Here is a 27,125-nt window from a genome sequence, read left to right as displayed (position 1 = left end):
ATCCTCTCTGGGTAAGGAGTATTACAGAGCTCCACCACGAGGCCCATCACTTAGCTCAGCATAAGACCTATCACAAAGCTATAAAAATAAAAAAAAAAACCTTTCAAAATTGTGAGTCCCAATATTTAGCTCAATACAAGGCCTGTTGTGAAGCTCCACCATGAGGCCCATCATTTTAGTTTAGCATGAGGCCTATCACAGAACTTCTCCAGCAGGCCCATCATTTAGTTCATTGTAAGGCCTATCATGGACCTCCACCATGAGCCCCATCATTTATCTAAAAATAAGGTCTATCCTGAAGCTCCACCACAAGACCCATGATCTAGCTCAGTATGACGACCGTCACAGAGCTCCACCATGAGGCCCATCATTTAGCTCAGTATAAGACCTATCACAAAGCTGCATTATGAGTCCTGTATTTAGCTCCTACAAGTCCTGTTGTGAAGCTCCAACATGTCGCCCATCATTTTAGTTTAGCATGAGGCCTATCACACAGCTCCATCATAGGCCCATCATTTAGCTCAATATAAGACCTATCATTGAGCTCCACCACGAGCCCTATCATTTAGTTCAATATAAGGTGTAACATACAGCTACACCACAAGGTCCTTCATCTAGTGCTGTTACAGAGCTCCACCATGAGGCCCATCATTTAGCTCAGTATAAGACCTATCACAAAGCTGCATTATGAGTCCAGTATTTAGCTCCTACAAGTCCTGTTGTGAAGCTCCAACATGTGGCCCATCATTTTAGTTTAGCATGAGGCCTATCACACAGCTCCATCATAGGCCCATCATTTAGCTCAATATAAGACCTATCATTGAGCTCCACCACGAGCCCTATCATTTAGTTCAATATAAGGTGTAACATGCAGTTACACCACAAGGTCCTTCATCTAGCGCTTTTACAGAGCTCCATCATGAGGCCCATCATTTAGCTCAATTTAGCGTAGTAGAATTACGTCCGGCCTCGTGCCTACAGCCGAATCACGGCCGTGCCAATGGTCAGCACTCTTGCTCATATGATATGGCTTAAGTGTACACAATATAGTGTGTGTGTGTGTGTGTGTGTGCGCGCTCAGGTTCTTCCTGTAGAAAATCAGATGCGTGAGCCAAAGCGCTTCTCCTGCGCGCTTGATGTCTCAATGGGCATCGTCATTGTCCTCTACATTACCTTGGCGACACTTGGCTACCTCCACTTCGGTGACGACATCAAAGGAAGCATCACTCTCAACCTGCCACATGACACCTGGTAACCATAGTTACAATACTACATCAAAACGCAGGGGTCAGGCTAGAAGACAACACTTCTACAGAGTCATTAATATTCAAATGAATATTAAAATGTGTTTTAATATGCTAATATACTGTATGCATGCACTCTTACAAAAAGAGGCCTGTGTGTGTGTGTGTGTGTGTGTATGTTTATACCGAGTTTAAATATCCTCTGCTGCAGGTCTAATCTCCTGGTGAAGGTGCTGTACTCGTTCGGAGTGTTTGTGACGTTTGCCGTTCAGTTCTTTGTAGCTGCGGAGATCGTGGTACCTGCTGTGTGTGAGCGTGTTTCAGAGAGATGGAGACAACACACTGACCTCTGTACACGGGCATTGCTGACCTGCATTACCTGTGAGTGCAGTGCACGCACACACACACACACACACACACACACGCACACATTCAGGTCTCATTATACTTGCAAGGATCAAATGTTCATAGTAATGTGAAAGATTTCTTTGAATAGAGCTCAACCATGATGTTATGTAATTATGTGATGATATATAATTCAGAATGAGGCCTATGACAGAGCTCCACCATGAGGCCAGCTACAAAATTCCACCATGAAACTCATTATAGAATCCAGAATTCTAATGCAGAGCTCAACCATGAGGCATATTATATAATAATATTGTATAATATAATAAAAATATATATAATTATATAATGTATAATAATACATATATAATATATAATAATAATATAATTGTATAATATAATAATATAGCCTGTTGCAGAGCTTCACCATGAGGCCCATCATTTAGCCTTCATCATAAGGTGTGTTATGGAGCTTTACTGTACGAACCATTGTTTAGCTCAGAGGCCCGTTTGTTTATCTCAGAACGAGACTTCACAGAGCACCACCATGATTCCTATTATATAATTCAGAATGAGACCTATGACAGAGCTCCACCATGAGACCTATTATGTAATTCAGGATGAGGCCTGTTACAGAAGTCTAACGTTATTTCAGAACGAGTCCTTTCAGAGCTCCACCATGAGGCCATTCAGAGAATTCCAGCATGAGGCCCATTGTAGAATACAGAATGAGGCCTGTTGTAGAGCTCTTCCACGAGACCCGTGATCTAGTTCAGAATGAGGTCTTGCGCTGAACTCCACCTGAAGCCTATCATATAGCATAGGTACGACCTGTTGTGGAACTCCACTGTAAATACCATTGTTTAGCTCAGTGGTGGGGACTCTTGTGGAGATGCATTATTTAGTTTAGAATGAAGTCTTTGGACCTCTCCACCACGGGGCCCTTAACCTGTTTCAGAATGAGTGCTGTTTCAGAGCTCCACCATAAGACCCATCATTTAGCCTTTTGATGAGGCCCATAATCTAGCCCATATCATCAGTGTAAGAATGATAGCGTAGTTCCCAGTGGGCCATCATAACACAGTGAATGATGTCTAATGCAGAGCTCTACTATAAGGCTCATTATTTATGGTCTGTTGCAGAGCTCAACCATAAAGCCGATCACTTAGTTCAGAACGAGGCCTTTGACAGAGCTCCACCCTGAAGCCCATCATTTATTTCTGCATGAGACCTTTCACAGAGCTTGACCATAACCCCTGTCACAGAGCTCCACCATGAGGCTCATTATTTATTTTAGAATGAGGCTTGTCACAGAGCTCCACCATGAGGCCTATTACATAATTCAGAACGAGGCCTATGGCAGAACTCCACAATGAGACTCATTACGTAATGAGGGCTGTCACAGAACCCCACCATTAGACCCATCATTTATTTCAGAATGAGTGCTCTTCTGGAGCTCCACCGTGAGGCCCATTTCTTGGCATTGCGGTGAGCCCCAACATCTAGGTCAGTATTATATGTACAGCATTGCTCAATCATGAGGGCCATTATATAGTAGTGCACAACGTCTAATGTAGAGTTCACATTTCCTTTAGCCTTGTGATATGATCTGTTGCAGAGCTCTACTGTGAGGCCCATTTTTATGTTTCACTGGAGAGTTCTGCTAGTTTCAGCAACAACAATCTCAATAAGCTCAGAGAGCGTGACGTCTTTGAGTTTTGGGCATAAAAATCTGATCTTCCCAGCACAGAGCTCTTGCTAATGAGGAAATCAGGGTTAGCGTTGTCAGACAGGCTGCAGCAAGCCAAATCACGGAGAAGACTGAGGTCCCTGGAGGACAGGATGCTGGCATGAACGCACAGGCTAATGGTGGAAATTAAGGGATGGGGTTGTTTTAGAAGAGTCATGGTTCGCCCTAGAGGAATGTATCGATAGAAAGGGCTGTTAACTCGGGAGCAGTAAACACAGAGTACACTGACAGCGTAGGATCACTCAGTGACCCGGTAAATATGCATGCGCAGTGTGGGATAACAAAATGACGACACTTTCTAATTTTTCCAGCATAGCGTCTGCGGTTGCTTCGGATACGGATACACAGCCCTATTCGACAGAGGAAATAAAATATTTTTTTGGATGAGACTTCTGGTAGAATTTTAATGGTGCAGACAGATTCTAGAAGATCCTGTTTGTTCCTGTCTGTAAACATTTATGCATTCAATAATGATAGTGAGGAAGGTGAGAATACATTGCAAGCTAAGAAGCATTCTACAACAGATTTATTTATTTATTTGTTTGTTTGTTTGTTTGTTTGTTTGTTGTTATTATTTTTATTAATGTTTACAAATTTTTCATAGAACTTTGGACAATAACATAAAATCAAATGTTTTACACTAACGTGTATTAAATCAGGGTATACGACAATCCACTAAGTAAGGAATAAAAGACTTTGTTGATTATTTTCCTATAATGGACATCCCAAAGTTGATCCCATCGGCTTGGAACCCTGAGGTCCGCGTATCCCAGTGTAAAAAAAAAAAAAGAAAAAAAGATGTTTTCAAATATTGGCACAATTTTTTTAAAAAAAGAAAAGAAAAAAAGCCTGACAGATTTCCTCAGGGTGGCAGAAGCAGACAGGCATTTTGTGTGCGTGCGTGCGTGCGTGCGTGCGTGTGTGTGTGTGTGTGTGTGTGTGTGTGTGTGTGAAGGGAAGAAGAGGAGACATGACACTTGTAGTCTCATGAATTAAACATCTCTCCCTTTCTGTCTCCTTTTATGCTTTAACTAAAACACAGACACATACACATTTTTATTTTTTTAGAAATCCCAGATACACAAAATTTTTTTACAATTTAGTATGTTTTATTGGCACAACAGACATTTGTGGTACATTTGTACTGCCTATTACTGACTACTGTTACTGCTACTGCAACTGTTACTATTACTACTGTTACTACTGTTACTGACTACTGTTACTACTGTCACTACTACTGCAACTGTTACTATTACTACTGTTACTACTGTTACTACTACTGCAACTGTTACTATTACTACTGTCACTACTACTGCAACTGTTACTATTACTACTGTTACTACTGTTACTACTACTGCAACTGTTACTATTACTACTGTTACTACTACTGCAACTGTTACTACTAGTATTAATACTGTTGTAGTAGTAGTATTACTACTATTACTACTACTACTACTATTACTTACATTTAATATTGCAATTACTACTACTGCTGTTACTACTACTATTACTATGACTATTTCAGCTATTGCAATTACTACTACTATTATTAGTACTATTACTACTACCATTATTTCTACTCCTATTATTACTACCATTACTATTACTTCTATTCCGACTACTACTAGCACTATTATTATTATTGTTATTATTATTATTATTATTGCTACTACTAATGTTATTGTTACTATTTATACTACAACGAGTACTACTATGAATAAAGAGAAGAAATTAAATGTTTTTAAGTTTGTAGGACTGTAAAAGCCCTCAGAAGCATGTCTCTCACAGTCTCCCTCATGGAAAGAGCTTTTTGAGTCATTTCTTTCCATCAGCAGTGTTTGAACTCATCACTGAGACGTAGCTGAGACAGGACAGAAGTTGTAAAGTATAAATGAACGGAGTGCGACTGTGACGCCGCCGAGACGATTCAATCATGACAACTGAAATGTGAAAGCTAACGTCGCGTTAAGAGAAACCCTGCGAGTGGCAACGGCGCTCAATTCGTGAAATTCTCACCACTTACTGAAGTACCGTTTCTTGTCAGATTTTTTTTGTTTATATGATGAATAGCGTCTCGGTTTGTGCCTTTCTAGCGGCCGTCGTGTTGTCACTTTTATGATATGTGTCACATTTAGTGCAGGTACAGCTAAGGACTGAGTTAGCGTTGGAACTGTTTTCATTTAATCAATTCTTACATATAAACATGATTTTTAGTCTTTTTTTTAATTATAAAGCTTCTTACATAACTATTTCTTTATGTTTTATGTTATCATGCTAAAAAAACGCTCAGCTCTAGCGTTTTCACCACGCTTTTTTGGGTTTTTGTTTGCTCTGGAAAGCATCTTTCCCTAATTGCCCTGCTTCCTTCTCTGAGAAGTGCTTTTCCAACCTTCTGGCAGTTTAGGGGATCCTTTAGGGGATTTTGACATTTGATATTACGGTGGACTGAAGTGGTCAGCTATACTGACTGGAGCCTGAGGCGGTTGCCTGGTTTGTCTGGTTTATAGTTTCACTGCTGCTGATTGGTGTTGAGTTGCATTAATCCCCCAGAGAGAGAAGCGGGGGAGAGAGAGAGAGCGAAAATGAATGAACGTAGGATTCACACAACTACTATCTTTAGCAAACACAGCTGTGGAATGAAGGCGTTACCAAGTGCTGTTGATATTTCGTTAAAGAATACACAAAAAAATCACTTTTATATCATTTAGCTGAATCTGTTGTTCAACAAATGCATGTTAAAAACAGTATTAAAAATAGTGTTCATCCACCTCTCTCTCTCTCTCTCTCTCTCTGTCTCTCTCTCTCTCTATCTCCCTCCGCAGGTGCAGTGGCTGTTCTCGTCCCTCGTTTGGATCTGGTCATCTCGTTTGTGGGCGCGGTGAGTAGCTCCGCCCTGGCGCTCATCTTCCCACCCCTGGTCGAACTGATCGCTTGCTCCACTCGTCCGTCTGCACTCCTTTTCCTGAAGGACCTGTCTATCGCCCTGATCGGATTCCTCGGCTTCCTCACAGGAACGTACGTCACAGTGGGGGAGATGTTATACCCATCTCCCTGACGACGAGAACAAAGCCAGACCTACTGCCCCATACAGCGATAACGTACTGTGTTGTGTACTCCTGGAAACAAATACACGGGTCGACACTTTTTATAACTCTCTTATTACTTTTTCATTCCAGCTGCACACACTGCCATCCCTCACCCTGTGTGTGTGTGTGTATGTATGTGTGTGTGTGTGAGAGAGTGAGAGAGAGAGAGATGAGTGAAATGGAGACCATTGATGTCTGTTTCATGTAGTGCATTACATTCCTCCTATTGTGTGTGTATGTGTCTGTGTATGTTTGAGTGCTACACACTGTACTGTATATATTCTTTGACTTAACAGATTTATTATGAATAAATTAATCACTTTAACAGACGTTTTTTGTTTCGCTGAGTTTGAAATGTATTTACCACTATGTTCATCTTCCTCCTGACACAATGTGGTCTTTGGGTTTGGAAAAATGTGCAGACTTTTTTGCGCAGTTTATCATGCAATAGATTTACCTTTATGGCATTTGGCAGACACACTTATCCAGAGCGACTTACGTTTATCTCATTTTATACGTCTGAGCAGTTGAGGGTTAAGGGCCTTGCTCAAGGGCCCAACAGTGGCAGCTTGGCGGTGCTGGAGTATGCACTTATTACCATCCGATCAGTAGCCCAACGTCTTAACCACTGGGCTACCACTGCTCCAGTCTAAAGTCTATTTAAAAGATAGACTTTTTTTTTGGCCCATTAATCTACACACAAATCCCCATAGTGACGAAGCGAAAATGTTTTTATAAACATATTTTAAAATCAGAGACTGAAATCGCTCATTTTAGATAAAATGTTCAGACCGTTTATTTGGAATTTTGTAGAACAGTACAGCTTCGAGTCTGCTTGGGTAAGTGTTTACAAGCTTTGCGCGTGTGGATTTGGACGATTTCTCCCTGGCGGATCCTCTCGAGATCGATCAGAGTGGATTAGGGAGTGTCTGTAAACTGACGAACAGTATTCAGTTCTCTCCATGAAGACATTCTAGAGGGATCCACTCAAGGACGTTTAGAGGTTTGTCCTGAAGCCACTCTCCACTGAACGTGTCGGGTCGTTTGTCGCCCCAGTCTGATGATGTTTGCACTTTGGAAACATCAGGATTTCTTTTTGTATTTGGCTGCATTCATCCTTTAAAAACGCTGGCGTAGCACAACACTGCCTCCACCATGCTTCACTAAAGCCTTCCCTGACCAAGGACCTTCTAGCTCGGATACTGAGTTTGGCTGATATCCATGTCCTTTCATTTTTCTTGTCATTTAGCCTAGCTTTAAGCGTTATTAATGCTTGTTGTTGTTGCTACATTCTAGGTCAAACATTTTTGACTGGATCTACGTTAGAGGTACAGGTCTGTCAGCCAATCAGAAACAAGTATTTTCCTTGGCCATGGTATGAACCTGTGCTGTGAACATTCACTTTCTCACATACATTCTTGATCGCTCAACCAAATCCATGCACACACACACACTTTTTAATTATATGGCTCGACCAAATCTAACTAACACACACACACACAGTCACACACACACACACAGAAAGTTGATGGAGGTTTGAACGCCTGTCATCCTGTCAATTATAGAAAGTCTCTCTCGCACTCATTCTTTTCATCCTGCTTTCTATTTCTTTTTCTTGCCATCTCTCCATTTTTTCCCTTTTTTTTATCTCTGTCTCTTTCACTTTCTTTCTTTGTCCATATTTCTCTCTCTCTCTCTCTCTCTCTTTCTGCTTTTGGCTCATTAGCTTGGCCGTGCTTGTATTCTCCTCATGCCTGCTCTCGGCACACATCACTGCTCCCCTGACAGCTGGCACGTGAGGAAGAGAGAGAGAGAGGGGGAGAGAGAGAGAGAGGGAGAGAGAGAGAGAGAGAGAGACAGAGACGGGGAGAGAGAGAGAGAGGGGGGGGAGGTGAAAGAAAATATATTTTAAAAGATGACATCGTGAAGAACATAAAGGGGATGAAGAAAAGAGATTAGGGATTGAATCAGTGAAGAGAGAGAGAGCGGAGTGATGGAGAGAATGTGAAAGTAGAAGAGGGAACGCAAGGACGAGTGCGTGAGCGTGTCTCTGACACGTGAGGACAGAAATAGGCCCCTGTGAGCTTTTTATAGATGAGCGACACAGAGGATTTCTGAAAGGGATGTCAGGCATCCAGAAAATCCACAATACAGCATTTTTAATATCCACTGCCTGCTTTATCAGGAGCTCCTACTATGTAGGTCACTTCTGCATGTATATAATTACTGACTGTAGCTCTGCACAATGTATTGGCACCCTGTTCATCAACTCGGCACCGCTCGGCGGGTATCACAGTACGTGGGCAGTGTATTATTCCCTGCACAGCAGCTTGGTGCTATCAGGGTTTCCTCTTGCGACCACCAAATGATCTGAAACTTAACAGCTTTAACGAAGGCTGTAGCCACACCCACTTCGCACAGTCAATATATAGCTATTGTAAGCAAGATTACCGTTTTACATGTCAACGTTTGTGTACTTACGATGCGTTATAATACGTGTCAGTTTCTTTTAGAAACCTTCTAAATTGAAGGAACTATCGTTGGAAGACGTGACATCACGTATTTTTTTAAAAAAACAACAACAAAAAAGAAATTCGAATAATCTTTTATTTGTTTCTATCCTAATACGGTATATTCCTCACAATTCATGTGTTCAGAATTTTTATATTATAAATTATGTTAAAAATATTTCATGGCTTTTTTTTTTCTTCAGTTAAACATTGAAGAAACGACGTTCCAGCAAACATTTCTGTGAAAACCAACTTTTTTTTTTTTTTTTTTTTTTAACAGAGATGATTTTTTGGCAGTGAAATAAATCATTTAACACCCAAAGACTAAATGAATGGCTTTATTAAGTATGTAAATGTTTACTTTCTGCACGTTTAATTAGACAAAGCCTCATTTGCTTAAAAAAAATTCATTTAAAAACAAAAAAAATATTTGCAAGAATATCAGCAATCAGCTTGACTGTAATATTTATTGTTTTCATAAATTTCATGTTGTAAATATCACAAATAAATCCATGTTCTGTTAATAAAAATAGACACGGTACGATATGACTTCAGCGCAAACCGATGTTTTGTACACTGTGTGGTGCTGTAGCTGTAGCTCTCAACTGTCTGGATCACGGACGACGACTGAACGTATTCGCAGAAAATAATATAACGCTGTTTAACAGAGATACAAGGTGTGTAGTGTGTATGTGTGTGAAGTCGAGCATAGGAAAACCTATGAGTGTGTGAGTGTGAATACGGTAATCTTCCACCGCCCTGCGGGAACGATTTATTAGCGGAGTCGGTGAAGAAGAGGAAAAACAGCTCAGAAAGTTCTTGGCATCAAAGCAGGAGAAGGAAAAGGAAAAATAATGAGCAGCCCTTGGCTCTGGGAGAGGAAAAGAAAGAGAGAGAGAGACACACAGAAATTACAGCTCATCTCGGGAAAGGCAGACACTGCAAAATTCGTCGCAAAATGCCACAGCCTGGGGGACACTGAGTCACTGAATGAGCTAGCCCGACTCGCCTCGGAGATTAAACACATCCCACTGTGTTTATTTAATTTTCTGTTGGGTGTTTGTATAAATGTAATGACATTTTAATATTGGTGTATTTGCATGTGCACAGACATTATGAGTCTATTCTTGTGCCATTTGTGTTAACGATTATGTCATTTGTAATATTCAAGATGGGGGGTTGAGAAGAGAAAGAGACAAAGATTTGTAACGTGCTCACAGGGGCAGTGGTTCGACGCGATTAAGTGACAGGAAGTCGTACTGTAGATCTGAGTCGTAAATGAGAGCTGGCAATTTACAGCAAGAAGACAACAGAGCAGCCATCCATACATTGTTACAAATTTATGTAGATCACGCTTTGGACCGATGAACCAAGAAGAGTGAAAATATTTTAAAGTAGTCATTTATATAGACCGATCAGCCATAACTTAGAAACCTTGGGTCCTGGAATTCGTGTGGTATTCGCTGTTGCAGACCAAGTACACCCCTTCATGGCGACAGTATGCCCTAATGGTAGTGGTCTCGTTCAGCAGGATAATGCGTCCTGACGCACTACAAAGAGTTTAAGGTGCTGACTCAGCCAACAAATTCCCCAGATCTCAAACCGATCGAGCGTCTGTGGGATTTGCCGGACAAACATGTCGGATCCACGGAGGCCCCACCTCGCAACTTACAGGACTCAAATGGATCTGCTGGTAACGTCTTGGTGCTAGATACCACAGATTTCCCCAGGATGCGGATGCAAGTGCTTGCATGCTCTCTTGCATGTTCTCCCTGTGCTTCAGGGGATTCCTCTGGGTACTTCGGTTTCCTCCCAGTCCAAAAACATGCGCTGTAGCCTGATTGGCATTTCTAAATTGTCCGTAGTGTATGAGTGTGTGTGCGATTGTGCCCTGTGATGGGTTGGCACCCCGTCCAGGATGTCCCCTGTCTTGAGCCCCGAGTTTCCTAGGGTAGGCTCCAGGTTACAGGCTCCCCCATGACCCTGTCTAAGATAAGTAGTATGGAAAATGGATAAGAATATTCTTGTTGTAATTTTTATAGTTCTGGGAAAATGATGAAAATTTTTAGCCTTATAGTCTTCTGTTTGTCCAATCAAATGCTATACTGAACGTATAAATATATACCCTACTCCCGTACCTGGGTCTTGCTCTACAGTAGCAGCTCATTATCAGTAAACAGGGTTCCTCAGTGTGGTTTTTCACTGACATGAGACACTGGAGCTTTCACTTTCCCTAGCAAAGTGGGCTCGCTAATAAATGTATCATTTGTCCATCACTGAGCATGATGCCATGATGCCATCATAATGTGTCTTGCTCCCCTGTTTCATCACCAAGTCGAATTTTAAATGGCTGACGCATTTTCCTCAGTTCACGTTCAGGTAGTGTTTGTGGTTTCACCGGATCATTGGTAGATAACAGGTTCCTAATCCTGATTAAGCCACACTAGTCCATGAGCTTTACATTGGGGGAATGGCCTTCCACTTTCCCCAGTCACAGCAATGCTAACAAAAAGAACAAGGAAGTTAGCACAGGTTAATGCCGTGGAGAAAGTACTGTACGTATAAGCCCTCACTTTCCAAGGTTGGTAGATGTGATCCCACAGGCAAGAATGAACTAGCAGGTGGGAACTGATTACAGCTAAATTGTGGAGAAATAAAGTAGGAAATTAAAAAGGAAATCAATATCAATTTCATGTTACCAGTGATATGACCCAAGAGTTTGGAGACCTGCCAGAAAGGTAGTCAACTGAGCTGAACAGATCAATCCAGAAACTGATTCACAAACAGGAACTGACGCTTGAGACCTGCTGTGAGGATCTAAAAGATTGAGATCTGTAGGATTGATTGACATTATTTCAATTGATCCCTTTTTTGTTGTTGTAGATTTGAGAGAACTGCTTGCTCTTTTGTCTTTCTCCCTCTCTTACACACACACGTATATGAAAATATATGTATTACATGCTTTATTAGAGCAAATCCAACAATCATAATCACTGTCTGTGGTGTGGCGTATGAAAATACATGCAGGCAAAAATCACAGAGCGATTCTCGAAACAGGAAAGGTCACAACCAGGAAGTAAAATGACGCAAAACTCAGAGAACAGAGCACAGACCGAAAGTAACAAAATTGTTCTACGACGAAACAGCAACGTATAAACAGACCAATTAATCAAGGAGCAACACAGTACAGGTGAACACAATCAGATAACTTACCAATGACAGGACAGCGGTGGAGAATGTACCAAAAACCGAAAGTGATGCTTGCCAGATTATGCGTTTATTAGATTATTGACTAGATTATTCGATTATTGGCTCTAGTGACATAAATGATGAGCTAGCTACACAGAAAACTCCGGCTACGTATGAGAATCTAGCTATATGAAAGGTTAGATATACACAAGACTATTTATATATGACTCCAGTTACGTGTGAGACATGTACGTGTTCTCTTGCTCTCTCTTTTTTCTAGAAACAACGGGTCTCATTTATCAAGCTGGATACACTCTTCATCCCAGCTGCTAGGCTCTGAGCTCCCAAGATTGTACCGTTACATTCACATTATCTTAAAGAATGAAATATTAAAGGAAAAAAAGTGGTGGCGCGGTTATGATGTGCGGGACATTTATTTATTTTGCTGGATCCGATTAATTATGTAAATGTGTGTCAAATTGCTTGTGATGGATTCTCCCTCATTATAAATCTCTTCTCTTTCATCTCCTCCCACTACTGAGAAAAACAACAACTTGCTGAAGATTCTGTTTTCCTCTTTCTCTTATCAAGCTCTCGTCTTGTCCCTCGTACACAGAAACACTGATCAGGCTTCTGTATTATTCATTACCTTGATCACTGCCCAATTAAAAACTCACACTGGGAAGCACGTACATTTGCGCACACACACACACACACACACACGCATGCACACGTTAATATTATGTGGTTTAGTACACATCAGAGCATGGGGGAAAAAAGTTTGGCAAGACTGTACTCTGGCCAGATATGTAAACAAGGAGGTAGACAGATAAATAAACCTCCTAAATTTGTGTGTGTGTGTGATTACGTGACAGGTGTGTGCAGGTAATTAGGGCACAATTGTGACGACAACACCATCTGGTAATAATGTGTGAGGGTGGGTCTGAGGTCTCACACACACACACACACACACACACACACACACACACACAAAAATTCAAAGATTCTTCTCTATTCCTCTCACTCTCGGCATTCGCATCACAGAACTTGCATACCCCATGGTGTGGTTTTCGCTGATGCATATAAGTTCTGATGAACTTAACACAGTACTACTGATCACGCAAAGAGTGAGTGAGAGAGAGAGAGAGAGAGGATAATTTATGACTGCTGTAATCACTACATCTCAACTCTGTAGGACTCCTAATTAAAAGAATCCTTTGAAATCTGTGTGTGTGTGACCTTGTGGGGACATTTGGCTGGTCCCCATGATAAAAACTGCATAAAAAATCGTGTCAGTGAAAGGTCCTCACAAAGATATTAAGATAAACTTACACACACACACACACACACACACACACTCATATATATATATATATATATATATATATATATATATATATATATATATATATATATATATAGATATATATATATAGATATATATATATAGATATATATATAGATATATAAAATGTTTCTGAGGACCAAAAAGGACCAAGGTCCTCACAATGATAGGATAGTGCCAAATGTCCTCAGAATCACAAATCCTCGTAATTTTTTCTTTTTTTTTTCTTTTTTTTTTTTTTTTTTTACAATCAAATACTGTTTGTAAAGCTTTTATTTGAAAATATTTCCTTTTGGTTACTAAGGTTACGGTCGTGTTGAAGTGTCGACACTGCATTAATTAGCTGCATTAACAATTATGCCGAAGGATGGTCCTCACAAACAAATTAAAACAAGTAGTACTATCTGTTATTGATGCAATATTTCTCACACATTTCTCACAACTTCACTTGGTCCTGGATACCTGATGACTTCTTTCTGAGACATATGAATATCCTGGTCTAAAGGTAATAATGTGTGTGTGTAGATGGACATTGTTAATTAATTTCTCTAATTATATTACTTTCAAAGCACCTATGAACTACAAATTACACTCTTTCTCCAAACACTAACACCAATTCTAATTTACCGCACTATCAGGCATCCTTGAGCCGGCTAGGGGCGGAGCTTGTGATTGATCAGCCAATCACCAACCAGCCAAATCACCACTAGCCTTTCTTTTCACTTTGTCCATTGAGAAACAGAAAGACATTGTAATACTATGCAATATTTTTGCTAATATGAATACATTCACTCCAATTTATTTGACGTGTATCGTTAAATTGGTATCACAGCACTGTTGAATTCTCGATTCTGATTGCTCAGGAAAGAGGTGTTGATTAATTTGCTGTAACAGCAGCTCTGGCAGTTGTTTTAGCTGTAATTCAAATCACAAGTTCTAATGCGTTTATTGCTAGTGTTTATGGCTGCTATAACGTAAGCGAGAACAGGAACTAGCCTGTTTCATGGACGTTCCACAACATTAAATGTAGCTATAAATGGATAGAAGTTGTTTATTAATAAAATAAAATGGTAAATGTTGGTGAATTGTGGCAGTATAAGAAGAATTAAACATTTTGCAACATCCTGCAATTAGGAAGCACTAAAGTTCTTGTTAACAATAACGTTTGTAGTTGATAATTTTCCTGTAACATTTTCTGATAATGCCTCACCTATAACTATGTGCTGCTGTAGTTCATAAAAACACACTGTATGTGCTACGGAATTGATCAGTTAGAAACCCAGAAATACAATTTTTTAAAAATAAAAACGGATGATTGTTTATAAATAAACAGGTAACAGATTTACTTTGCTAGTGCTGCTATAGGTGTTTCTCATTCACTTCTAAATATCATGATGAATTATGTAAACAAAAGCAATATCTTCTCAATTCAGTCTTTGTTGCTTTTTATGCTGCATGCGTTCCCCACATGTGTTTGTTAGCACAAACAGGATAAAAGGCTTTCCACAGAAAGGTCAACATTTGAAAAATACTGCATGCTTAGTATGCAGAGCGAGGTATTAAAGCTGTTAAAGCTTCTGTTAAAGGTTTCTTTTTTAGGCATTTACTTGGATGGATAGATGATACATATAAGAAACAGACTAGCTATAATACATGCTAAATATATTTTATGGCCAATATATATTTCCCATATAATTGTCACGAATCGTGACGGTGCAGAGATAGGACGGATGCAAGTGCAGGATGAACAGTTGTTTATTAGAAAGAGAGACAGGCAGACAAATCCAAAACGTGATCCAAAACGTAATCCACAAACATGCAAGAGTTCAGGCGATTGGCAAACAGGCATACACGGGGCAAGGCAGGAATCTAGGTCGATAAACAAAACAAGAAACGAACTATGACGAGGGACTGGAAGCGGATATACAGACCCACGTGAAATCCCAGCCAATGACAGAACAGGGAGGAGACATGACAGAAACATAAACAAAACACACGTGTCCAGATGTCACTACGGTCAACAACGGGAAAGCAGGTGCTCGCGCATTCGCGCTTAGAGCACGCTGCTTCAAGGGGGAATCATGACAGAACCCCCCCCCAAAGGCACTCCTCCCGGAGTGCCATGAGTCATCCCATTTAATTGGCGGACCCGGCCCCCTGGACTGAATGTCCCAGGCAGAGCCAGGAAACTGCACGGTGTTCTTGGTGGTGCAGGGAAGAGGAGCGACGTCCTCGGCGTAGCAGGGAAGCAGAGCGACATCCACAGCCGGGCAGGCAGGCTGAGCAAAGTCCTCGGCGGAGCATGAAGGCAGAGCGACGACCACAGCAGGGCAGGCGGGCTGAGCGAAGTCCTCGGCGGAGCATGAAGGCAGAGCGACGTCCTCGGCGGAGCATGAAGGCAGAGCGACGTCCACAGCCGGGCAGGCAGGCTGAGCGAAGTCCTCGGTGGAGCATGAAGGCAGAGTGACGACCACAGCAGGGCAGGCAGACTGAGCGAAGTCCTCGGCGGAGCATGAAGGCAGAGCGACGACCACAGCCGGGCAGGCAGGCTGAGCAAAGTCCTCGGCGGAGCATGAAGGCAGAGCGACAGCCACAGCAGGGCAGGCAGACTGAGCGAAGTTCTCGGTGGAGCATGAAGGCAGAGCGACATCCACAGCCGGGCAGGCAGGCTGAGCGAAGTCCTCGGCGGAGCATGAAAGTGGAGCGACGACCCCAGCTGAACTGGAAGGCAGAGCGAAGTCCCCTGTAAGGCCATGGAGAGGAGCGTGGGTCTCCGTGCGGCCAGGGAGAGGAGCGTGGGTCTCCTCGAAGCAGTAGGGGGGAACGACGTTTGCCATGGAGCCGGAAGGCTGAGCGACGACCTCAGCTGAACAGGGGGGCTGAGCGACGACCACAGCTGAACAGGGAGGCTGAGCGACGACCTCAGCTGAACAGGCGGGCTGAGTGACGACCTCAGCTGAACAGGGAGGCTGAGCGACGTCCTCAGCTGAACAGGGAGGCTGAGCGACGTCCTCAGCTGAACAGGGAGGCTGAGGCTCTGAGGTCACCAGGTGAACCTTGGGCATGGGCGGAGCTTGGCTGGCCGTGTCAGCAGACTCGGGCGCGGGCGGAGCTTGGCTGGTCGTGTCAGCAGACTCGGGCGCGGGCGGAGCTTGGCTGGCCGTGTCAGCAGACTCGGGCGCGGGCGGAGTCTGGCTGGCCGTGTCAGCAGACTCGGGCGGAGCTTGGCTGGCCGTGTCAGCAGACTCGGGCGCGGGCGGAGCTTGGCTGGCCGTGTCAGCAGACTCGGGCGCGGGCGGAGCTTGGCTGGCCGTGTCAGCAGACTCGGGCGCGGGCGGAGCTTGGCTGGCCGTGTCAGCAGACTGGGGCGCGAGCAGAACTTGGCTGTGCGTGTCAGCAGACTGGGGCGCGAGCAGAACTTGGCTGTGCGTGTCAGCAGACTGGGGCGCGAGCAGAACTTGGCTGTGCGTGTCAGCAGACTGGGGCGCAAGCAGAACTTGGCTGTGCGTGTCAGTAGTCTTGGGCGTGGGCTGAACTTGGGCGACCGGGTCGGTAGACTTGGGTGTGAGCAGCATTTGGTCATTAGGCTGAGATATTAGCAGAGCTTGGTCAACTGGATCAGCAGGCTTGAACGTGAGCTCAGGTACGTGAGACTTGGCTTGGACCTCAGGGACGTGAGACTTGGCTTGGACCTCAGGGACGTGAGGCTTGGCTTGGACGTCAGAGCCTGGAGGCTTGGCTTGGACGTCAGAGCCTGGAGGCTTGGCCTGGACGTCAGAGCCTGGAGGCTTGGCCTGGACGTCAGAGCCTGGAGGCTTGGCCTGGACGTCAGAGCCTGGAGGTTTGACTTGGGCTTCAGAGCCTGGAGGCTTGACTTGGGCTTCAGAGCCTGGAGGCTTGACTTGGGCTTCAGAGCCTGGAGGCTTGACTTGGACCTGGACCTCAGGGACTAGAGGCTTGACTTGGATCTCAGAGACTGGAGGCTTGACTTGGACTTCAGGGACTGGAGGCTTGACTTGGATCTCAGGGACTGGAGGCTTGACTTGGATCTCAGGGACTGGAGGCTTGACTTGGATCTCAGGGACTGGAGGCTTGACTTGGATCTCAGGGACTTGAGGCTTGACTTGGACTTGGACCTCAGGGACTTGAAACTGGACTTGGACTTCAGAAGCTTGAGACTTGACTTGGACTTGGACGTCAGAGCCTGGTGTTGGTGCCTCCCCGCTGACCTCTTGCTGGAGCTCGGCAGGTGAGCCCACCTCGTGGGGCTCAGGTTTGAGCTCTGAGGTCGCCAGGTTAACCTCCGGCTGGGGCTCTGGTGCTAGGACCTCCGACGGGTGCTCCGAGGTCACCCTGTCGATCCCGGGCTGGGTCTCTGCACGGGCTCTCCGGTGGAGTTTCTTATGCTCCCGCCAGCTGCTCTTGAAGCATTCCTGAGAGCAGAAGAAAGCTTCCTGGAGGCCCAGCTTCTTGCAGGTGGGACATTGAAGCTGAGTCTCTCTCCAGCAGCCCTCGGTCATACATCTCGGAGATTTCGCCCCCGCGTTGGCCGGAAACTGAAGTGGATCGCTGGTTACTGCCCTGTCCATCTCCTCATAATAGAGGTTGAATGGTGGTTCCACCTGGGGCTGTCTATTGACTCTCCACCCCAGTAAATCAAGACCACGAAGTTGTCCAGGCTGTGAAAACTCCTCCATAAACAGCTCTGCAAACTGAGTGACATCATGGAGGGCTGGCGACCCAGCATTCACCAGCTGCTCCGCCCAGTCACGGGCCAGACCGCAAAACCTGGACACCAGGAACCCAATCCACTCTCTCTTAGTAGGCTTGGGAAACGCCAAGCTGCAGAAATACACCTGGCAGCTGAAGAGGAACCCCAGCGGGTAGCTCCCCAATCCCGCTGTCTCTGGCGGCAATTCAATGGCGTACCTTTGGGGAAATTGCACGGATGAAAAATGCGGCCAGTAATCCGAGCGTTCCCCGATGAGGTATTGTCCTACTATTTCCCTGGTTTCTGTGGCGTGACTTCTCTCTCGTCCTCGTGCTGCATCCATGTTGAGGCGGAAGATTCTGTCACGAATCGTGACGGTGCAGAGATAGGACGGATGCAAGTGCAGGATGAACAGTTGTTTATTAGAAAGAAAGACAGGCAGACAAATCCAAAATGTGATCCAAAACGTAATCCACAAACATGCAAGAGGTCAGGCGATTGGCAAACAGGCATACACGGGGCAAGGCAGGAATCTAGGTCGATAAACAAAACAAGAAACGAACTATGACGAGGGACTGGAAGCGGATAATCCAGCGCGAACTAACTTTAAACATGAACTGTGACTATGACTACGATACGAACTAAACTAACGCTAACATATTATTAATCTTCCGCCCTGTGTGCTGGGAGGCGCACGGTATATATGCGGACATAATCAGCGTCTAAACTGCTAGCAGCTGAGAGCAATACAGACCCACGTGAAATCCCAGCCAATGACAGAACAGGGAGGAGACATGACAGAAACATAAACAAAACACACGTGTCCAGATGTCACTACGGTCAACAACGGGAAAGCAGGTGCTCGCGCATTCGCGCTTAGAGCACGCTGCTTCGAGGGGGAATCGTGACAATAATCCATTATATATATATATATATATATATATATATATATATATATATATATATATATATATATGTATAATAATTGTCACTATAGTGCAACTATTGTCCTAAACATGAGATGCAGAAATCGTCAACGTACTGCGATACTGCGTAATTCAATACGCTGAATAGTACTAGTCATTTCTTAAGATTTTTACACGGCTTTACACAGTGCAAGTGCTTGGTTTAATGACACATTTAGCTTTACCACGACCTTGCTAACTAGATTATTTAGCTAACATTAACGTCAATGGCCTAGCCATGTTTGTTGACAAACTAGCTGGTTTTTTATGCATTCAAAACCAGTTCTGTAGTAAGTCAGTCAGCTAACATTAGGTAAACTATTATAGCGCAAACACATGAGCTAGTTTGAAAGCAGCTTATCCTTAAGCTCCACACACTGGATACAAAAATACCAAGAAATACTGCGTTGTTTTTTTTTACACCAAAACAGGCTTCATGCGCTCCTCATTTCCTGAAAACGAAAAAATTAAATCCTGTTGGACAAAACAAAGATGCGAGATCTGTTAAGATAAACTCACTACAAACACAAAAACACAACCCAAGCCACACGCCCGTATCCTCTGGAAGCCGGAGACGTCATGTCGACATAGCCATGCTGGCATACCACCTGCAGAAGCACCGTGCCGTGAAATACTGAAATGCCATGAAATGCCAAAGAATAAGACAGTAAGAAGCAGCAGCAAGCAATACACAATGAGACATATGTTCAAACCTAATGAATTCAGTCTGCGACTTTTTACAGGCTTGGTTTTCATTCTTTATTCTGTTTTTCAAGCAAACCTTTACCGCACTAGGCACAATGCAATGTCTGAATTGATCATGATTTTCTAGCTCTTTACATTATTCTACCTACAGTGGTGCAGCTTTATATTAGATATCTGGTAGCTAATAGGAACATAATTTTGCTGTCATAATGTTTACTCGATTGAAATATCCATAAGGTTCACATAACTAATATTAGTTACGGCATCACAACCATAGGCAAAGTTAAGAAGTAACATTTAAGAAGAAAATTTATACATGTATTAATTGATTTGTTCGATTGGCATTTTTTCTCGTGACTGTTGCGACCAAACATGCCTGAATTTGTTGCGGATTTTTTTTCAAAATTTGCAATGCAACTTGCAGAGTTTTTTGTGCTTTTTTTGTGTGGAAAACTACTTGGATTGGTGAAATCGCAACTGCACAAAATTGGTTTGCACAGTCTTTCACACAAAATCCTGGTGAGACTGACTAATGTTTTATATTTAAAAGTAGCTAGCTCAGAAAAACATTTTTAAAAAAAAGATAAATAGAAATTTGTTATTTTTATTAGATACTTGGTTTGAGATCTTGTTAATATTTTTATGCTGATGGCTAATGTTTTAGTAAAATAATAACAATAACAATAATAATATACATAAAGATACAGTAGATACACTTTATAGATGTACACACAATTGATCAACCCAATTTGAGTCATTATAACCTGAACACTAAAACATAATGTTAAACTAAAATATTCCTTTAACCCATAAGCCATTTGGACTTCGCTAACTCATCTTTGTATGTATAGCTAATATGAGTGCTAGCTAAAAACTAACATATGGAATTGATAGAGTTAGAGAGAGCGTTCCTTGCTAGAACATTAGTAATTATTAGCTTGAAACTTGAATTTAGTTGAATTTCTGGTTCATGATTTTACACTATGGACATATTTTATAAAATACACATCCAACGAGTCTAGTTGTCATGGATACCTATATTTCCAATACACATCACTATCAAAGTTTTTTGGTAATAGCTTGATCTCACTCATCTACCAAACATCTAGCTCATAAACATCTAGTTTTAAAGGCCAGGTAGTGGTGGCAGGTTTTTTGAAACCTGAAAAAAAAAGTGGGGATTTTTAGGCCCAATGTCAACCCTGGTAATATATAATATAAACTTTTTTATATATTAACATTAACTGGATATGAAATACAATACTCTACAAATATATTTTTCTGTTCAATATATGTTTTTTCAACTCATCTTCATTTCAGTCTTTCATCAGTGTACTGGCCCTTTAATTCAGCTCAAGCAGCAGGGCAAAAAAATAAAAAATTAGACTCGACACCGAAACTCCCACTTCACTGCTGCTCACTTCCGGTGTAAAAATTTAACAGCGCAGAGATTACAGACATTACAAACTGCAGTTTTGTTGTCATTCCACACAAGAGACATCATCTTTAAACACAGCACGAAATCCATGTGTTTTCCCGCCCCCTTTTGATTGATAGGATATAATCGGCCCTGATCATCGGACATTTTTAAACTATCGGCCCATAGCTTGAAAAACAGCTTTTATCGGCCGAAACATCGGTGCTTCTCTAGTAATTAACTAGAATTCTCAATAACTCAATAACACTCAAGCTCAAGTTATAAACATGCCAAAATAATACTCATGTATAGTAACAAAGTACAATTACTTAAGTATTCACCCTGCATTACAGATCACCTCCAGTTGAATTTATTTCATGCTAATACCCAGGAGCTGATCACAACACTGCATTTGTGTTTGTGCCTCGACATAATCTAGCGCCAGAAAGTCTTTAGCTCTTCCATAAAAAAAATAATAAAAAATCCCGTGCCTCTTTCATGGCTTTGTTTTCACTCTGCATGTGTTTAAATGAGAGGTGGTGAAGCGCTGAGAAGAAGAAGAGGCTTTGCATGCAGTTATGTGTTAAATCTGTTGCCTTTGTAGTTTTTTTCACAACAGTTTGATGTTACTGATGAAGTAGAAATGCTTTTGTCTGTGGTGAGTGAATGTGAGACTAACAGGAGGTGTTTTAGATTTCAGACAATGTTAATATGAATTAATAACATTCAATAAATTAATAATCTTACTTTAATCTTCAGAATTTTTTTCATCTGTTAATGTTAATTAGAGTAATGTGTTTTCTGTTTATGAGACCAGTTACTGTGAAACAACTTGTTGAAATAGAGAGAATAAAGTTTTTATTGGTGCACGGTGGCTTAGTGGTTAGCACGTTCACCTCACACCACCAGGGTCCGGGGTTCAAGTCCTGCCGGGGCCCTGTGTGTGCGGAGTTTGCATGTTCTCCCCATGCTGTGGGGTTTCCTCTGGGTACTCTGGTTTCCTCCCCCAGTCCAAAGACATGTGTGGTAGGCTCATTGGCGTGTCTAAAGTGTCCGTAGTGTATGAATGGGTGTGTGAGTGTGTATGTGATTGTGCCCTGCGATGGACTGGCACTCTGTCCAGGGTGTACCCCGCCTTGTGCCCATGCTCCCTGGGATAGGCTCCAGGTTCCCCCGCGACCCTGAAGAAGGAGTGAGCGGTAGAAGATGGATGGATGGATGGAAAGTTTTTATTGGCATTTCTTTCAGAATTGTGGAATTAATCATTATTAATTTAAAAGAAGGCATAAAAGGCAGAACTATCGGTATCGGTTATCGGCCGATATCACTCTGAATATTCGGTATCGGCTGAGAAATTTAGTATCGGTGCATCTCTAGTTAATTACATTTCCAAGGGGAAAGTTTTAATTTTTTTTACTTTTTTACTAGAGCTGCAACAACTAATCGATAAATTGGATAATAATCGATTATGAAAATCGTTGTAAACGAATCTCAATATCGATTAGTTGGTCTACGCGTGGCACCGGGGAGATTTACTCACTATGTTACTTCTGTTCCAAAAACATGCTTCGGAGAGTAAATACTAAAGTTGTGTCCCAAATGAAGTACTATACACTTACACTATGCACTGTACTCTACCATCTAGTGTGTGGATTTTAGAATGGTAATATCATCTCAAATAGAACACTAGCTTTTTTTTACTAAACAGAAGTATAATCTGCATCCTAGTTGATGGTGCATGACATCACACGCACGTAATGAGACACCGCTAGCTTTAGCCTCAGAGTCACTGACACTGACTTTCTTCAGTTTACGTTCTGTCAGCGTTACCTTTTATTCCCAACATGACCTCATTCACCAACAGACAGAGGCGAAATCGTCACGACTGAGGAAGAAAGTGTGCGACCTCCAAGTCCTTTTATATTAAACACCGCAGAGAAGCTCAAACTTTATAAAGCGGAGTTTGTGTAGCACGAGCATGACAGTGATGCGGTCGCAAGTTGCTTGAAAGGTTTAGTTTAATTTAAGTTTATTATCATATATGTATTATCATCACTGCACGCTTGCAGTGTAAATTCTGTTGTTTCTTATAATGGAAGTGATGTGTCAGTAATGAGGCTGCATTGCTGATCACGCGCTGTGTAGACACGCAATAGGAGCGCGAGTAAGATCTGTAATGTCTAATTAAAACATTATGATCAAAAGTAAAATAATATGTCTAAAGGCAGCGAGTAACAGAAACCACAAGGTGTAGTGAAAGTGAGTTTTTATTATTAATTTAGAACTGTAGTTTAATTCAGCTCTTTTTGTGCATCTGTAAAAAATAATGCATAAATACTAATATATATATATATATATATATATATATATATATATATATAAATTTATCTTATTTATTTAGTTTATATTTATATTATGCATTATTTTTTATGGATTCACAAAAAGCACCGAATTAAACTACAGTCCTAAATTAATAATATATATTCTTGTGTGTGTGTGTGTGTGTGTGTGTGTGTTGGGTTATTTTCTGTTTTGGACAAACAGTTGTGTACAGTTTTAGTCTGAATTTATATTTGTAACACTCAGTTTGTGGATTTTATTTTAAATAAACAATTTAATTGTTTATTTAACTAGTTGTGTGGGGGGGGGGGGGGGTAAATAAAAATTGATTATCGATTATGAAAATAATCTTTAGTTGTAGCCCTACTCCTTACACTTTCATTTAAACCTTCAAAGTACTAATTCAATCTCAAAGCTCTCTGATCCATCCAATGATTGTACAAATTGGTTCAGTTTAGCATGTAATCATTCCAGTTTAGCATCCAATCAGTAATTACAAAAACAGACTGCGGTGTGGAACATGAGCATGAGTGCCTACCTCATACACTGGCATAAGCAAAGACTGGTATAAAATGAGGCATGTCCTGTACCTACTTATGAGGCATGAACTCCATCTAATTTGAAAAAGCATGTTGAGGAAAGTTTATGCTAATTTGCTAACATTAACTGCTATATTTAAGCGAATGAGCCTGATTGCTTTGCTAACGCCAGTTTAGACTAGCATCAAATGTAAACTGGATTGAATGACGGTTGAATGAAAATCATCTCCTAACAGTTTCAGATAAAGGAATAAAAGTTAGTTTTCACATGAAAACACAACATTTACTTCATTTCATCAGTGGAAAAAAAAAACATTTACTTTGTTTTAAAGTTTGAGTGGTTACTTTTAGAGTAAGATTAAATATATCTATACTTGAGCATAATTTCTCAGTATTAGGAAAGATGTGCACACTTCGCACATAAATATTGACAAGCAGGAAGATTTTAATGTGACATTTTAGTTTTTATTCTAATCTGCAGATTCCTGTTAATTAAAATGGAAATGATCCTCTCAACCACATTTCTTCCTGTTTTGTAAGTCTGTACATTGATCAAGAAATAATGTTTTATTATTATAATTATTTCAGAAAATCTCCACGAGTCAAAGCCCAAGACTGTGCCACTTAGACCACAATCTGTAAGAGATTAAGGAAATTATTCCAAAAATAAACCAAAAATCAGCCACTTCTTCAGTTCATCTCTTCACTGTCCTTCTCTCCATCTCTCCATCTTGTCTCATTTCACTACACAATCCACAGTATGTTCTTTTCTTCTCTGTTAGAGAGTGCAATAGCATAAAGTAAGGGGGGGAGAGGTATAAATTATAAAAGTGATTGTGTATTAAACTTTTAAAAGTGGCTCTTTTATGAAACTGAATGGAGTTGTGTTGTAGCGTGAAATGTGATAAAGTGGAAAGGGTTATGAATAATAGAAGGATGGATCGTTCTGTGTGTGTGTGGGGGGGGGGCATCTGAGTTAATGGAACTTGGTAACATTATGTAACTTACACATACACAAAGTTTTGTTTATCCATCTATGTCTGCCGTTCTATCATTCTATTGTTCTGTCGTTCTCTTACTCCTCTACCTCAAGAGGCATTGAGCAGAGATGTAGTGAGCTGTGAATTGGGCCGTTTTTGAAAAAAGCAACTGTACATCAATACAGTAAGAAAAGGGACACCATGCTGACAAAAAAAAAGAACTCAGCACCGACCCCTGAGGATCACCTCTGAAAAGTAACATAAATTTTTTCCAAGTGCACTCAGTCAAAAAAAACCCAACCTGGAACCATTTTTGATTACAATTCCCAGAAGCGCCTATATCTTGGGAATACTGCAGGAAAAAATAGGATGGACAGCGTGATAACGCTTAACCATAACTCATAAGTCTTAATATGACAAAAATACACAATATCTCCACTAAAAGACTTCGTATACTGTTGTAACATGCTGTAAATTATTAAATATTTGCTAAGTTACATCTCTGTGGTCCCTGGTTTGATCCAGAGGTCGAGCTACTTTTATGTGGAGTTTCCTCCGGGTTCTCCGGTTTCCTCCCACCTCCACAAAAACATGCCAGTAGACGGATACTCTAATTCGCCCTTATTTCAGTAACAATACAGTCCTCCCGGGGTTTTTGTTCATTGCACAAATGAACGCAATACCAAGCAAATTCCGCAATATTCGGAGGAGCCTTTATGAATTTTTTTCAAAATTACAGCATATTTTCCGCAGATTCGGACAAAGACATGTCATGTAACGTCATCACAACGCGAATTCAGCCAAAGCCATCTTCGAGTCACATGCATCAAACAGGAGTACAGCTAAAAGGTCTTGTTTATCAACAAACATCACTGCGAAAGTCCGTGCAAAACTATTTCGCGAGTAGTTTTCCTAAAAAAAAAATCTTGAAAAAAGACGCAGCAAAAAGCATTTTCGGCCGCAACAATCACAACGACGAATTCACGAAATCCTGTACGGACTGAAAAGCTAGTCAGCATGATACATTCTATGAATAAATGAATTTGATATATATATATATATATTTATATATATACAGATAGATAGATAGATAGTTAGATAGATAGATAGATAAGGAGGGAAATAATTGAACACGAACTTAGGTGCATGGTTCAACAACCAGAAAGTCAGATCTTCTAAAAAGAAAAAAGTTTTATTAACATGTGAAATTAAACACTTCAATCAGTCACAGCAATACAACATATATATGTGTTTTGTTCCCTTTTGCTATTTTTCAATCTTAGCATGCAGCCTCATGGCTCACTCCAACAACACTTTAGTGCCTGATTTATTCATGTTGTGTTATAAAAATAAAAAGTGCATGCACAGTCTTTTTTTTCAGTATGAAATATCACAAGTGTTTGGCTTTGTAACATTATCACTTAAACTATACTTAACTGTGAATTTTTAATATAAAACTCTGGTGATATTCTGAAGTCAATAACACACCACCATGAGACAATGTTCTTTACTAAGATAAGCGTACTTCAATGAGTACTAAGATTTTATGTGTAAACACCCATAATGTGAAAATATTCCTTACAGGTGTTAGTAAATGAATACTGAGTAAAACATTACGGTTAGACTGAAGTCCCTTCAATATACTCTGAGAAAAATAATCAAAGGAATTATGAAAAATATTAATTATTCATCATTTAATTCTGTGTATTATGAATTTTGACTAAATTCATTTGGATTGAATTGAGACCCATAAAAAGGAACAGAACCGTGATATTATGTTCTTAGTTTTTTTTTTTCCATATATTTCCTCAGTCTAAAGATCCAATGTGGCACCATGTTTTGTTTTTAGTTTGAACACCTCCCAATTTAATTAGGATTGTAGTTTATGTAGCATTCAAAATGACTTATAATGAGCACATTAAACAATACATATCTCATCATTTCAAGACTAACAGTGATCGCTGATAGCTAATAAAAAGTAGCTATGAATGAAATA

General features: G+C 41.2%; 1 protein-coding gene across 2 annotated transcripts in view; it reads left to right on the top strand.

Moving 5' to 3' along the window:
• slc36a4 (solute carrier family 36 member 4) overlaps positions 1 to 6,894 on the top strand; it is a 14,259-nt gene extending 7,365 nt beyond the window's left edge. Inside the window, exons 9-11 of one of the 2 annotated variants that reach the window (XM_053647559.1) lie at positions 1,082 to 1,251; positions 1,456 to 1,625; positions 6,165 to 6,894. In XM_053647559.1, the coding sequence (XP_053503534.1) occupies positions 1,082 to 1,251; positions 1,456 to 1,625; positions 6,165 to 6,397 (573 nt within the window). In that variant the 3' untranslated portion in view covers positions 6,398 to 6,894. The remainder of the gene's footprint in view (positions 1 to 1,081; positions 1,252 to 1,455; positions 1,626 to 6,164) is intronic. The other variant, XM_053647560.1, reaches the window with a different exon arrangement.
• Positions 6,895 to 27,125: the final 20,231 nt, after the last annotated feature.

The sequence above is a fragment of the Ictalurus furcatus genome, chromosome 17, assembly GCF_023375685.1.
Source record: "Ictalurus furcatus strain D&B chromosome 17, Billie_1.0, whole genome shotgun sequence".
NCBI lineage: Eukaryota > Metazoa > Chordata > Actinopteri > Siluriformes > Ictaluridae > Ictalurus > Ictalurus furcatus.
Note: the sequence above shows the minus strand (reverse complement) of the source record. Positions and strands in the feature narration are given on the sequence as shown.